At 40.5% G+C, this 16,525-nt stretch overlaps 1 protein-coding gene across 3 annotated transcripts in view; it reads right to left on the reverse strand.

Moving 5' to 3' along the window:
* Nucleotides 1-997, reverse strand: part of MAPK10 (mitogen-activated protein kinase 10) — a 55,419-nt gene extending 54,422 nt beyond the window's left edge. Inside the window, exon 1 of one of the 3 annotated variants that reach the window (XM_009993619.1) lies at nt 822-943. In XM_009993619.1, the coding sequence (XP_009991921.1) occupies nt 822-943 (122 nt within the window). Of the gene's footprint in view, nt 1-821 lie in introns of all 3 variants that reach the window. The other 2 variants (XM_009993627.1, XM_009993636.1) reach the window with 2 other exon arrangements.
* Between the last annotated feature and the right edge of the window lie 15,528 nt (nt 998-16,525).

The following is a 16,525-nucleotide window of genomic DNA, read 5'->3' on the forward strand; positions in this document are numbered from 1 at the left end:
ACTCTTTCCTCCAGTTGTAAGGTAACAGACACTACATCAAAGTCAGAAAATCAGTAATAAAGATGACTGATGGAAATAGACTTAATCTCTGATCAAGTCACAGATAAAAGACAGTATTAGTTACCCTAATGCCTCATAATTAAACAGGTAACAAACACCTGCACAGAGATATTTACATCCAAGCCACTGAAATTTAAGAGCCATCTCTAAAAATGCAGAGGCAAAAGCCAACCTGGATATCACAGCTTTTGAACATAATGAGTTTGAATTCCACAAGCCTGTTGTATTATTTAGGAGAGCTACTGCATTTGTCTCATTGTCATTATTCACATCATTGCAATGCTTCTCTTAAGAAATAAAGGCAACATTAGCAGTTCCCTTGATTCCAAAGGCCTGTACTCTGAATACCTGAAAATGCTGTAGGATGCGACAAGTTTCTATACTGCTTTCTGGCTTTTACTGGACAAAGCCTGAAATTACAGGGTTTACCTGTATATAGTTATATACAGGTATATACCTGGGATATGTATTAACCTGGGATATTATTTGTGCTGCCTCTGGAAATAGTGTTCCAGTTGTCAATTATGATAAGATCTTTCTCCCACTTTTCTGCTAGTTACATTTGGCTATGTTACATTTGTGCTAGCATTCTCGTCAGCAGGAGAATATAATAGCAAATGACTAAGCTGCTTCTGCCTCAGGATGTCTGTTGCCTGACTGTTATTTTTCCAATTTTAGGCAATGTCTGTGGCTAGCAAACTGTGAGGAAATGCAAAAGGCAAATCTTATTTAAAAGCATAAGAGAAACTGCTGATACTTACCAAACTATTCCCTGAGCCCCAGAGCCAATAGGTTTCAAGTTCTGGTAGCGTTTGAGAACTGTGAAGGTTGAGTCACCTACTTCCACGCTGTAGAACTGGTTGTCAACTTTGCTTTTGCTCATGTTGTAATGTTTGGCAATATATGACACATCCACTTGTTTTCCAAATCCCTGTTGTACAGAAGAGAAGAGGGGAGGGAGTGAAAAAACACAGAAACCAAGACTGCTAAAAAACAGAATACTGATAAAACACAGTCAGCCTAATTTTCCAATAGAAATTCTTGTCATTTTAAGGTCATTGTCATAGATCTACAGGAATCCTCAAATGCTCCCAGAAAGTAACCATAAAATGCTACTGTTGAAAGCAAGCTAGTGCATTCTCCAGCTGATGTTAGTGACACAGTTACTCTCAACTCCCAGTCTCTGCTCGCCTTTACTGCTGCTTTATGACTACTAGTTTCCACGGCCAAATGCCATCTCCAGAAGGAATGTGGTGACCTAGACAGAGCTCCCATTTCAACATACAGCTGTCCAGGTCTCCAGCTGCAGTCCCTGGTACTGGAGGGCAGCAAAGACCAGGGGAATGAGCTGCTCAGCCTGGTGGTAGAGCTGAAGGAGGAGGTGGAAATGTTAAGGAGTATCACGGAGTGTGAAAGGGAGAAGCATTTTATGACTACTGGTGAGCTCAGTTCCCTGAATACTACAGAGCAAAGTATGTAATAATGTGAGATCAAAATCAGAACTTGGTGTTTGTAATTTAGGATTCTGTACTACATGATGCTGAGCACAGGATGCAAAACTACAACATATTACAACAGATCTGCCCTCAAGTAGTTGAAAATTCACTTCTGGAAGTCAAGACTTTTCTTAATACCATCCAGAAGGAGAAGCAAAAACCAAACATGCTTCACTCTGCCTGTGCATTTATTTTCAGTGCTCTCAAAGGCAGCTTCTAAATGTTCTTATTTTTTGCTTTCCCCCCCAAAAAATAAAAATCTGAACAACTAACTGTGTTACGTGACTGTGGACTACTATGTTTTATTTGGATGAAACAGGGAAAAATGTAAAGTTGCTTTGGAGAAGATTTTTTTCAATCTAAAGTAACACAATGTCTTTGTTCCAGGAAGCTGGTTATTAAAACCAGATAACTGTCCTTGCCAAGAACTTGGATTCTCAGGTTTGCCTTAAGACAAATAATATTTATTTTCTGTTATCTCACTGGGAGGCCCACTGTCACCAGACAGCATTGCTTAATCCTAACCACCTCATTTAGAGACTTGGAAACATTTTAATAAACATAGCTGTTCATTCAAACAGGAACATCTCATTTCAGAAGAGAAATAAGAAATATTACATTTACTTGTTAATCAGACAAAAGGCAAGGCTTTGAATTTTTTGTTCTAACAGAGAAAGTGAGAGCTTTATGGACACTAACACAGTGTGAAATGTCTCTAAATGAGGTTTGAATTTTTCTCATCTGAGGAAAGACAGGCCGCATCAGATTTGCCCTGTGGAACCTTACTCTTACAACTCCTAACATTACATGAAGAGAGATGTCTAAATTTGGCTACCTCAGATATTCATACCAGACATTGAGAGGCTTTATTTTAATAATATGTTCCTGATAGACAGGAAATAATCACAGCTCCCTCTGGCTAGACAAACATGGCGTGGCTTTTTCTGATGTCACTATCAGAACAATGCAGATATTCACCATTAACACCCATTACTCTGAAACCACAGTTAAAGAAAGTGTCAGCATAAAAACTGCATTCCTTAGTAAGCCTGACTTATCACCAGCTCCTCTGGAAGTACAGCTACAGTGACTTTTTTTTAAAAAAAGTCAGATGACTCTGTTAAGACTTGGGTAAGCCAGGCCTGCCATAACTTGTTTGCATCCACATTCCTGATGTGGTATTCCTCAGGTGGTATGGAGCTACAAGGGAAAAGATACTTTGTCACTCTACATTTAGCTCCTCAAAATTACCTGATTTTAAGTCAGGCTGACCCTATGAACTGCTGGCCTCAGAAATCCCAGGCTGCTGAGTGTGGGATTTCTGAACCACTGCAGTTCCAGCAGGTGTCTATTTTAAACCCAGGAATGTCTTAAGAATCAATTGAAACAGCTTAGAGGAACAATTCTAGTACCTCAGGAATATGGATAATTAATGTGGGCAATCGCTTCAGTCATTTGAATAGCAATTAAAGTGATGTTGATGAATGGGATGCAGAAGAAAACAACTGGTACGACCTGATCAGAACACCCAAGTGTCCTAATGAGCAGCTCTCCTCTGCCTAACACAGACCGTTCCTTTCTCAATTCCCTCCTAGCTCTGTGTGAGTAGGAAAGGTAAAGGCTATTTTATTTGGTGGTGCTATGATTCAAGGCTACTGACAACAACTAAATGATTCCACACGTATTAACGGAGGTGAGGGAAAGAATTAGGTAGAAGACCAAAAGGCTGACTCCTCCTTCACAGTTAGCACAGTACTCAAAGGTAAGCTGGATGCAAAAGAGAGGATGTTCTGAGTTAGCAATCACAGTGGCTCCCCAGGGCACCTCACAGTCTCCACCCAAACTCAGACAAAGAGAGGTGATTATGGAGGACAGCAATTTTCAGAGGTAGATGCCTTTGATTCTCTCAGCATCCAAAAGGATATAATCTTAAAGCTACAACTGATGTTAGAAGTCAGATGCTGAGATTACACAAATTGACATTCTGAAGCATTGTAAAATCCTGAGTCTTCTTGCGAGCTGCAAAAATGTACATAAAGGCAAGTCCTGCTCATCTGTGTGCAACTAAGTCAACAATGCTACTAATTTAATAGCTATCCTCCAATTTGTACAACTGTAATTTCCTCAGAAGACTCAAGTGCCAGAATTCCAGGATGAACAGACATTTACTGAACCCTCTCAACTTGGATTGAACAGTCACAGGTTTGACTGTGTAAATCTGGATGACCACAGAAGCCACCACTTGATAAATACAAGGTACCTTTTCACAGAAAGGCCTACTCCATTACTTTTCACTGTGTATTCTGTATATGCGACAGTTATGGCAGAAATAGCTTATTTTTCTCACCATAAAGCCAGATTTCTTACTTTTTCTGGATCTCTCTGAACTCAGAAATTCACAGATAGTGATCAAGCCTGCTACAAAAAATAGGTTTTTCATCTTGTGTGTGTTTGGCCGTAGTATTACAGAGGTTTATCTTATCAGCCATTATCACACTGACAGTTCCCCATTCTCCTATCTCATTCCCACCCTACAAGGACTGCATTAGTCACCCAGTCTTCCTGATTTTAGTGTGTTTTGAGTGGGTTTTTTTACAGGTAAATTTTCTGCCTTCTTTCCAGCAGTCTTGTCCTAGCCCCCAGACACAATCTACCTGCCTTTATGAAGTCAGCCTTTCAAGTAGCCAACTGACCCTTGTAAACAACTTGATCAATTAATCATTAATCTTCTTACTGTATTTGCTTTGTTCATTCTACTTTACAACAGATTTCACTAGGTGGAGTACAGTATTTGTTAAGTGCTGGCTGGGTTGTTGTTGTTGGGGGTTTTTTTTGGATGTTTGTTTTTTTGAATACACTGTCCTTGTTTAACCTCTTCTAACTGAGATATCAAAAGCCCAGTGGCTTCAGGACTGGCTCTTACCTACTTCTGATTGCACAAGAAGCTGCAGGACTTCCTTCAGTTTTCTTTTCATCCATATCTACTCAAAACACAAAGCAAAGCACTATTTACATATTCTTCACTTGTCCTCCACTTTTTCACTGAGTTTTAACTACTTATAATTGCTTCTTCTTTACAGGCACCAAATTTTTGTACTTCATTTGTAACTGTGGTATCACGTGGTGCTCAGAAGTCACTGACCCAAAGGTATCTGCTTCTTTCCAGGCCAAACTTCTAAGAACGAAGCAGTATGTGAGCATCTGCACAACAAAACAACTAATTCAAAATGATTCCTCATTCCCCCCATGCCTGAAGAATTCAACATTCACACACAGGTAACATCCAACCCTGATCATTGTACCAAAAAAGATAAGGAAGAGAAGACTGACCAAGAAACACTGAGAGAAAAGACTCCTTGAGAGAGAAGGTTCTTTATGGACAGCAACTTGAACAGTGATCCGAATGGAAAATACAGCTAAAAATACAAGAAAGATTTAAGAGTAGATGAGAAAACTCCAGTAAAGATGTTTGGAAACATCTTATTTAGGCACAGCTCCAGAGATAAGAAGCTAGCAAAGCCACATTGTGGAATTGTGTCCAAGAGGGAAGTGATGGCAGCAGCTGCATCGAACTTGCAGAAGAAATGAGAAGAGAGGAAACACTGCAGTTTGTATTAATCAGTTTGTTCTGAGGCTGTAGATTTGAAAAAGCAGCAGTAACATGGGAAGAAGCAAGATACAATTAAGATTAGGAAAGAGAAATGGGATCACCCGAAGTGGGCCAGAACATCACACCACTAAGAAATGAAAATTACACTCCATTTATCAACACTAGTGAAGGGAACACAGAAGCACAGTGTGTTAAGAGCACAGGAAAACCAACACTGCATTTACAGCTTCTCTTTATTTATTACAGATATTGATAATACACCATATTTCAAATGGCTTACACTTCTCAGGAAACTGGAATAACATTGATATACTGGGTATTGTTTAAGAAGCTTTCTTCCAGTACACAGCAAGAAGAATGACCACCCAAAATGCTATGCCCCAGTGCACATTATGGCTTCCTTAAAAAGAAGGATGAAGAAGACGCATGGAACGACAGCACACATGAAGGGTTCAAAAAATGAAATTTCCCAATACAATTATATAATTACAGTATTCACTGTGCATACAATAACTAATGAAAATATTCTTCTTTTTTGTGAGTAAAAACTCAAGGATATGAGTAACATAATCACATCTTTTGTTAGAAATACGCAATTCTTGATACTATAAAGTATCATGTTAGTCCTAGAAATCTAAGACATAGGTCACTGCTTGTTGATGGCTTATAAATACCAATAAACTTTCAGTTGGATAGAAAGCATAATTATAGGACATTCTGCATCAAGACAGTTTCTTTCATGTAGCAGAGTAGTAACTGCAGCTGATCTCATTAAAGCATTATTTGTATTTAAAGTGGTTTATCGAGGTTACGATAAAATTAAAAACCAGATCAGATGAATCATCCAAGCAATGGGGAGCAAGGCAGCTAATAAAGCTAGTCTTTTCTTTTGTAAAATGAGAAGTTTTCTAAAATCACATTATTTTTAAACTGTCACTGAAGTAATGTTGCAACTAGAAAGTCTGTAAACATTTTATTCAAGACAGTTAAGCATGACTGTGCAAATACAGCAAGTTAGCAGAATACAGGGATGGAAAGATGTCTAGAGAGAAATTAAGGTTTTAAAAATCCTTTTGTGTTTTTTTAAAAGGAGAAGTTGAGTTGAAGTTGGCAAAAATATCCTTGACATGCAAACTAATATTTCATTCTAAGGTTTTCTTCTGGTGGCATCAGGACAGAATCAATTCCAGTTTCAGTTTGCAAAAATGCCAATGGATTCTGTCTGGGACATGAAATTGTTTTAAATGGGCAATAAAGACTAGGGATGATGCCATACTAAAGAATTAGCATGTGAATTTACATTCCACATTCATGAAACATTTTCCTAACATGCATGGCCAAGTCACTGATATCTCATCTCATCTCAGTAACCCCATGTCCTGCTTTTCTGTTTAAAAACCTCATTATTGCAGCCCTGTGGAAATACCATGACATACAAATTCTAATAATATTGATGTTTGTCAAAGAAAAGAAAATCCAGGACTACTGCTCCAAGTAAAGTAATAGAATTACCTTCTAAATTAAGGTCTTCTATGCAACTATGGATTAGAAAAATTGAAAATTCTGGCAGGCTATGCACATCTTGATGTTGACTAAAAAACTAAAAATTGAAAAACTAAATGAAGGAAAACATGGATGAGGCAGTCAGGATCCTATTACTCAGGACTTCAATGTCCTCTTCTACTCAGAATATACTACTCTGCATTACAATGTGCTTCAATAAGAATCTCTAGGATCCTATAGATAAAATTTAGTGGTGGTACCAGCATTACAAAACTCCAATGAAATTTTGTAGGTCTAAAACAGAAATCTTCTCGTTCTGCCTTTTTTATTATGACAGTAATGCAGACGATCTTTTCCTCAGCCTTAAGAATGATTTCAGAGCCTTAAGAATGATTTTCAGAGAATGATTTGGCTAACAATATATAGTAATATATAGTATATAGCAATATATAGCAATGCCAGACACAGGTATTTTTAAACTGCAAAGGGGGTGGGGGACTGGGGAAAAGGGATATTTAACCATCTTATGCTGATGAGTATTTCTCAGGAAGGGCTGTTCTTTTTTCCTTAAGTTGGAAATCCTTAAGATTCTATCCCTAATTAATTAGCATTTAATCACAGAAAACTAGTATACTCGATGACATAAGCTCTGTGTCAGAAGGAACAGTCAACATCACTTTTCTTTCCTCACACAAACAGCTGTGCCTTTTAGGTCATGAGAAAGTGCCACAAAATATTACAAGAAAAATATGTCCAGAGTACTAACATTCACTGGAGTACTCTTCAGTATTGTATCCTCCCTAAAGACACTTCAGCACAACTCTGTATTTTGTAGAAAGTCCCCAGTGACACCAAAATTCCAAATGGCAGCAAAACTTCTATTCTATGTGGTCAACATGACTCACAAATTTGCACTAGTTTGTTGGATAAACTGTATATTCTAGTACACCACATGGACGACTTCTGATCTCTGTTGCATGTTTACACGGTAAAAACAGTTTTTAAATTTGTTGAACTACATGAAAATATTATTGAGTTCAATTATGCTTGCTCAAAACTACATTTTGTTGGTCTCTTGTTTAGGTGCTGCTGGGATCCTTGTCAGTTGTACACCTCAAGATCTGACTGGCAGTATCTACCTCCTGCTGATGGTAACCATTCTGCTGCCACATCATCATGTTTTGTTAGCAGCAGTTCCCGAACCTCTTAGATTTACTGATTGAGCAGACAGAAGTTTCCCAAAGGTACAAAGAAACTTTACACTTAGAAGAATTATTAGTAAATCACAGGGCATTTGATTTCCACACTGGCATTATGACTAAGCATGGAATAACCAATATTACTAGCTGGACAATGTTGAACAGTCCCTGAATAAAGATCTGGATGTTTGGACCAAGTATTGCCAGGACACAGACACAACCCACATCCCTCCCTATGCAATACAGATGGACAACATCCATGACAGCTAAGGTCTTAATGCAACAGACCACTTAATTTAGAGACTGTTTTTGTACCTAATGCTAACTTTGTGCTTAATTGTTATTTGGATCAGGGCATATCTTTATGGAAAGAATAAATTAATATGAAGCCAAAATCAGCTTTTCTCCTTGGGAGAATAAGTAAATATTATGTTGGACAAAATAATTTCTGCTCTCAAAAGCAGTGTAAAAGTGAAGCCAGTTAGATAAACATATGTACATGAAGAACATGAGGTAGCAAAGGACAGAGAAGACAGTCAAAAAGGTTATCAAACTGAGCAGCCAAGATTCATCCTAGAGTGGATGATTTACTAATTGCAGAGCCAACCTTCTCAGCAGAACAAATATTTAATACTCCTGAGTTTAAAAACACAAACCTCCCAACACCCCTCACTGTCCTGTGTTAAACGCTTTCATACAAGTAATAACCCTTTCTTTCATAGCCTTTTACTTTCACTTACTTGGACCCCATAAGTAATATAAAGGGGAAAAAAAACACAGTGTTTACCAGAATTCCATTTCTAAGACTGCAGCATTGTTCCCAACCCTCAAAAAATGAAGAATGTTTCTAATGTCCCTCCAGATGGTTAGATTATTGGGGTCCCATCTCATAAAAGAACCCATGAAGAGACAGAATTAAAACACGAAACACTGTTCAGAAATGAGCAAAAAAAATTATCTTTCATTCATGATGGAAAAATACGCATTTAGATTTGTGACTCATATTTGTATGGTAACTAACTTAATCTAACCAAGAGAACCAAAAACCCCAAGAGAAACAAAAACCTAGAAAATAAAGGAGCTCAAGATAGCTGGTCAACATTCAAGGACCACTTCTTGCAAGCACAGGATCAGAGTGTCCCAATGGTTAGGAAATCTAGTAAGGGTGCTAGGAGACCTGCATGGTTAAAGAAGGAACTACTGGGCAAACTTAAGTGGAAAAGGAAAATCTACAGATCATGGAAGGAGGGGCTGGTCACGTGGGAGGAATATAGGACTGTTGTCAGAGGATGTAGGGAGGCAATTAGGAAAGCTAAGGCCTCCTTGGAACTTAACCTTGCAAGTCAGGTTAAGGATAATAGAAAGGGCTTTTTCAAATACATAGCTAGCAAAACTAGCAGTAGAGGCAATATTGGCCCATTGAGGAATGAGGTGGGAGCCCTGGTGACAGAGGATATAAAGAAGGCAGAGGTGCTGAATGCCTTCTTTGCCTCTGTCTTCACTCCTGCAGGGTCTCCCTATGAGCCCCAGATTCATATAGCCCCAGAAGAAGTCAAGATAGAGGAAGAGTTTGACATGGTAGATGAGGATTGGGTTAGGGATCAGTTGAGTAATCTGGACATCCATAAATCAATGGGTCCAGATGGAATGCACCCAAGGGTGCTGAGGGAGCTGGCGGAGGTCATTGCTAGGCCACTCTCCATCATCTTCAGTAAGTCATGGGCAACAGGTGAGGTGCCTGAGGACTGGAGGATAGCAAATGTCACTCCAGTCTACAAGAAGGGCAAGAAGGAGGACCCGGGTAACTATAGACCGGTCAGCCTCACCTCCATCCCTGGAAAGGTGATGGAACAACTTGTTCTTGTGACTATCTCCAGGCACATCAAGGACATGGGGGTCATCAAGAGCAGTCAGCATGGTTTTATCAAGGGTAAATCATGTTTGACTAACCTCATAGCCTTCTATGAGGAAATTACTAGGTGGATAGATGATGGTAGAGCGGTAGATGTGGTTTATCTTGATTTCAGTAAAGCATTTGACACCGTCTCCCACAGCATCCTTGTAGAAAAGTTGATCAGGTATGGGTTTGGTGATCAGGAAGTGAGGTGGATTAGGAACTGGTTGAAAGGAAGGAGTCAGAGAGTTGTAGTCAATGGGGCAGAATCTGGTTGGAGGTGTGTGACTAGTGGAGTCCCACAGGGGTCGGTACTGGGACCGGTGTTGTTCAACATCTTCATCAACGACCTGGATGAGGGTATAGAATGTACCCTCAGCAAGTTTGCTGATGACACTAAGCTGGGAGGAGTGGCTGACACACCAGAAGGCTGTGCTGCCATTCAGAGAGACTTAGATAGGTTGGAGAGTTGGGCGGGGAGAAACATGATGAAATTCAACAAGGGGAAGTGCAGAGTTTTACATTTGGGGAAGAACAACACCATGTCCCAGTACAGGTTGGGGGCTGAACTGCTGGAGAGTAGTGTAGGTGAAAGAGACCTGGGGGTCCTGGTAGACAGGAGGATGACCATGAGCCAGCAATGTGCCCTTGTGGCCAAGAAGGCCAATGGCATCCTGGGGTGCATTAGAAAGGGTGTGGTTAGTAGGTCAAGAGAGGTTCTCCTCCCCCTCTATTCTGCATTGGTGAGGCCACATCTGGAGTATTGTGTCCAGTTCTGGGCCCCTCAGTTCAAAAAGGACAGGGAACTGCTCGAAAGAGTCCAGCGCAGAGCTACGAAGATGATTAGGGGAGTGGAACATCTCCCTTATGAGGAAAGGCTGAGGGAGCTGGGTCTCTTTAGCTTGGAGAAAAGGAGACTGAGGGGTGACCTCATCAATGTTTACAAATATGTAAGGGGTGAGTGTCAGGGGGACGGAGTTAGGCTTTTCTCGGTGATGACCAGTGATAGGACAAGGGGTAATGGGTGTAAATTGGAGCATAGGAAGTTCAAGGTGAATATCCGAAAATTTTTTTTTACTGTGAGAGTGACAGAGCACTGGAACAGACTGCCCAGGGAGGTTGTGGAGTCTCCCTCACTGGAGACATTCAAAACCCACCTGGATGAGTTCCTGTGTGATGTACTCTAGGTGACCCTGCTCTGGCAGGGGGGTTGGACTAGATGATCTCTCGAGGTCCCTTCCAGCCCCTAAGATTCTATGATTCTATGATTCTATGATACTGGCCAAGAGAGCCAGAAACTCCCTGCATGCCCTATAGCAGCTGTTCTTACTGCATTCCACAGTACCACGGTCAGCTCTGACCAAGCCATCCTTTCCTAGCTGCATTCTAGGATGGGACATGAATGAAAAAAACACACAACACAGTAATGCTAGCAGGCTGAAATGGACTATGTCAAAGGACATTGCTTTTTCTGCATTACTCCACATCAAAAAAACACACAAAAAACCCAACAACACACACACAAAAAAAATATCCCCACAACCTCCCCCGAAGAAAAAAACCCCCGCAACAACCAAAACAAAAACAAAAAAAACCCCAACTAAACAAACAAACAAACAAACAAACCAAAAAGAAAAACTTTAACAATCACCAACTTCTAAGTAAAAAGACATACAGAATTATAGCATCACAGACTGTTTTGGGCTGGAAGGGACCTTCAAGATCATCTAGTTCCAGTCCCCTTGCATGGGCAGGGACACCTCCCACCAGACCAGGTTGCTCCAAGCCCCATCCAACCTGCCCTTCAACACTTCCAGGAATGGGGCAGCCACAGCTTCCCTGGGATACCTGGGCCAGGGTCTCACCACCCTCACACTCAAGAATTTCTTCCTAATGTCTAACCTAAATCTCCTCTCTTCCAGTTTAGAGCAGTTGCCCCTTGTCCTCTCACCACACCCTTGTCAAAAGGGTGCTTTCGTGTAGCCCCTGCTGGTACTGGAAGGCCTCTATGAGGTCTCCCTGGAGCCTTCCCTTGTCCAGGCTGAACAGCCCCAACTCTCCCAGCCTGTCTCCAGAGCAGAGCTCCTCCTCTGATCATCTTCATGGCCTCTTCTGGACCCTCTATAACATCACCATGTCACTCTTATGTTGGGGGCTCCAGGACTGGACACAGTACTCCAGGTCGGGTCTCACAAGAGTGGAGGAGAGTGGGAGAATCACCTCCCTCAACCTGCCAGCCACGCTTCTTTCGATGCAGCCCAGGATTGCAAAGACTTTAAAACCAAAAATCCCATAACCGTCACTCCATTCATATATAGCCAGGATTCTGAAACACTTTGTGCCTCCTTACAGCACTTGTCTTCAGCGGGAACAATTAGTTAACTTCAGGTGTAAATGCCAATAAGCAATACAAGACTTTCTGTGGAGTAGCCAGGCATTGGAACAGGCTGCCTAGGGAGGTGGTGGAATCACCATCCCTGGAGGTATTAAAAAAACTGTATAGACATGGCATTTCAGAACATGCTCTAGTGGGCACAGTGTTGTGTTTTTTTTCTGTGTTAATGGTTGATCTTGAAGGTCTTTTCCAATCATGACCATTCTGCAATTCCATGTGATCTCAAACAAACTGATCAGTTCTTAAGAAACTCCAAGCCACTATTCACCAATACCTGCCAACTTCAATGCATCATGGCCTCCCACACCTGTTCAATTTTTAATGAATGAATAAGCCTGTTATGAAAGCAAGTTTATGACCTTTTCTGCATTACATTTCAGTGTCTCAGATTGCTGCCTCACTGCCCAGTGAGTCATTACCAGACCCTCACATTCCACAGAGGGTTTATATTACAATGAAAAGGAGAAAGTAAGAAATAAGAAAAAAAAGCTTTTAACATTAGTCATATTGCCAGTGATTTCTGGAAATCCAGAAGATAATTACACTCTCACACTGCAGATGCATTCACCATGAAAAGCCAGTGGCTGGATGCATTATATTGCTGCAATAATCAATGACTAAAATGTTATTAGTCATAACATATCACATTCAAGACAGAGCCTTGGCAAGAAAGGCAGGTATTTACTTGAGAGTTCAACAGAGGCTACAAGGATGATTAAGGGACTGGAACACTTGTCTGATGAGGAGAGACTGAGAGACCTGGGGCTGCTTAGTCTCAGGAAGACTGAGAGGGGACCATATTAATGTCTACAAATAACCGAAGTGTGGATGTCAAGAATGGGCTAGTTTCCTCTTAGTGGTGTCCTGTCATAGGACATGGGGAAATGGCATCAAGTGACAACCCAGGAAGTTCCACCTCAACATGAGGAGGAACTTCTTGACTGTGAGGGTGACAGAGCCCTGGGACAGGCTGCCCAGAGAGGCTGTGGAGTCTCCTTCTCTGGAGACTTTCAAAAACCATCTGGATGTGTTTCTGCGTGATCTGCCCTGGGTGTTCCTGCTGCAGCAGGGAGTTGGACTTGATGATCTTCAGAGGTCCCTTCCAACCCCTGAGATTCTAGGGTTCTGTGATAATGAAGGAAGGGAAGGCAACTGGGGAAATTTGGTTCCTCACTGAATTTGGTGCGATAGTCTACTGCAAAGACACACCTTATATCTTATCTGCATTACTAGTCATATACATCTCCACAACTTTCCACAGGATGACTGTAACTGTTAACAGTCACCCTGGGCAGAGCAATACACTAATAAATGCTATGAACAGGAATACATTTTTAAATGTATTCTGTTGTCTTTGTTTGCAGCTATTGCTTATAAAATAATAGAGGTATGATATGTTTTAAAGGCCTGGATCAATACTCATATTCCACCATACATAAGATATATCAAATGAATCACTACAGAGCTAAGACACTCCAGTTGTACACCAGGAATAAGAATACGCTTCTGGAACATGGAGGTCTGCAAAACTTTACACCCAGGGCAAAATTGATTCATATTCATGTTTTACATAGTGTGCGTCTTCACTTATTGAATTCATACAAGATTCCCTTTAGTGCCTGTAAGGAATCCCATGTGTATTTAACTTCTAATTTTTTAATGCATGAAATACATTCCCACTCAATTGTGTACATACCCTTGATCAGACCTCCTCTGGTGCTAGCTGACATCACAGCACTTGATGCAGTGAACAAGTGTCAGTGTAAAGCAAATAAAGAACTAGCATGATGCTGAGATAATTGTATCACAACATAAAATAGCTATAAAACAAGAAGCTACTGACAATGTCACCATTCTCTAAGGATCTGAGCTTTAGGTTAGAGGATAAGCATCCAATTTTTCTTCACCCTACTTCTGATGCTTTATCTTTTCAATCTTGTACAAAATCACCTAGAGTGGGAAGTACTGGGGGAGTGGAACAGTGCTGATCCAACAAAACACCTTGTAATAACCCAGGCTGACATCCAGTGGGAAGCCAGAGATTGCAATAGCATCACAGGGAGAAAACATCACAACAGGATCTCAGATTTTCCTCGGGATCAAGGCATCTGTATGCCAGAACCCATAAAAACATAAAAGTTTCAGCAGCATATGTATGATCTACTTTCAGGCAAGACAAAACTAGGAGGCACTAGAATAGGAGGGGAAAGACATTTGAAAGCAAGAGTGAACTACTGCCTGAGGTTTGAAGATACCACTGAGTGTTGCCCTCTACCTGGCCTGCTGCTTTGCCATCCTCTTCTTCCCTCCACTCCTCCTCCCTTAACAACTGCTACTATTCCATACAGAAGAGCTAACAACATGCTCCTATTTAAGCCGTGAACTTCCCATTCCCCTCAGTGCTGCTGCCAAATGTGTTTTTTCTGGATGAGGACTGTTTATTTTTAATAATGCTTATCTGTCTCTCCAAAGGTCAGGAGGATTATCTCATTATTATTCAAATAGCTCTCAGAAGACTGAAAGGATTAAAACAATACTATTAGTATAACTACTGAGAGCAGAGAGGAAACCATGCAATGATAGCAGACAAAGCAGAGCAGAAAACCAATATTAACTGTAGTTCTCAAATACAGTCTCTTGCAGTAAATCTTTCTGCTTGTCCTTGAATTCACCTCTCCCCCCCCTCAAGCTATACAATGTTGGTGTCCCAGTGCATACCTAGGCAATTTGGCAAACAGTCTTGTGGCCTAGGGAGCCTTGTTTTCCTTCCCAGACTACACAGTTGTTCACATAACTGGCTTCTTGATCGTGAATGGGGAGCCTGTGTCTGCCTCAGGCCCAACAAATGCAAACTTGGAGCTTGCTGCACCAGTGCAAGGGCCTGCACCCACTGTGTTGCCTCTGAGCTGCTTCTCTAAGCTGACACTTTGAAAGCTCTCGTCTTGACAAAGCATCACCATCACTTTCTTCTTTTCAGAAATTATCTCCATGATAGTTTCCTAAGCAACAGTCAAATCCCTCATGCACAATGGATATTGCCTTAGCCTGTGAGAGCATATTTACATTTTTTTTCATGACAATTTGGAACACAAACGTGGAGCCTCCAGAAAGTTCCATGTAACTTGTTAATTCAGAGAGATGAGTGAGCAAGCTGCCCTGCTGCAATATTGCCTTCTTCATCACAGCCCACACAGGTGGGACTTCTTCACCTCACCCCACAGCAACATCATGTCAAATACACTGATCCAGAGCTAGAACAAGGTTCTCGATTAGTAAAGCTACAACAGCTTTTTGACATGGATTTAAACCTGTGTTGCTGCAGTTGAAATTAATCGAGTCCCAGACTAATTCCTGAGCTGTTCTCATCACCTCCCACACTCCTGAGCCTGTGCTCTGAGAGGTATTTACATGTTCTACAACACAAAAAATCCTTCAAATCCTAATTTTAAAAATAACCCTGTGTGAAAAAAAACACAAAAACAAAAATTGAAAAAGTAGGACCTCAAATTTAAACAGAAGTCACATGGCAGCTGAAGATATCATGACAGATCTACTATTACCTAAAACATCAGTAGATTTAAATCTGGCTGCAAACTGGAAAGTTTTAACAGAATCACAGAACATCCCCCAACAATATCCTATAATCTATTCCCAGTCCATCAAATGTGATAATCTCAATAATAAGAGGAAACTGTATAAATTCATTTGAAGAGCCAAATGCATTTCTGCTTATTTGATATTAACCATCCAAATACATCACAATAGGTACAGTGAATGTACTCCCTATCTCCACAGGCATGTAGTTCTGTATTTCTGCTACAAAAGGCTAATTAAAGTATTTCTTGCTGCCTCAGTATATTTCATTCATAAATGTAAAGAGCACACAAAAAAATAATAAAACACAACAATCATTTAAAGTTACTAAAAAACATTTCCTATTCACTTCAAGGAGAAGGGCAATTTATCAATCCAGCTGTCACTTAAAAACCTTCTTAAAAAACACTAATGTCAAAGATTAACATTTAAGAATTATTAATGCCTCCTGTTGTGAAAATGTGTTTGAATAATTTAATTCATTTCCCGTACTGGAATTCCTCTCTCCTTCCTCTGAAAGTATACACTTTAAGCACAGTAGCTTCTCAGTTCCTTGAAGCTTTGAGTAATGCTCTCACTCCTGTAACTTTATTTTTTGCTTTACTCAAGTTAGGCTCTTCTGCTCTGTATTAACAGGAAGAACAATCAAGAAGTTTCACAGTATTGTCAGTATACTGCATTTTTCCATTTAGCATTTTTGTATCCCAAATGCATGAAATAGTGAATGGCTAAAGTCATAAAGTATGAGAAAGTGAACCAGAAGAGAAATTCTGA

This window comes from Chaetura pelagica, unplaced genomic scaffold (assembly GCF_000747805.2).
Source record: "Chaetura pelagica isolate M959 unplaced genomic scaffold, ChaPel_1.0 scaffold210, whole genome shotgun sequence".
NCBI lineage: Eukaryota > Metazoa > Chordata > Aves > Apodiformes > Apodidae > Chaetura > Chaetura pelagica.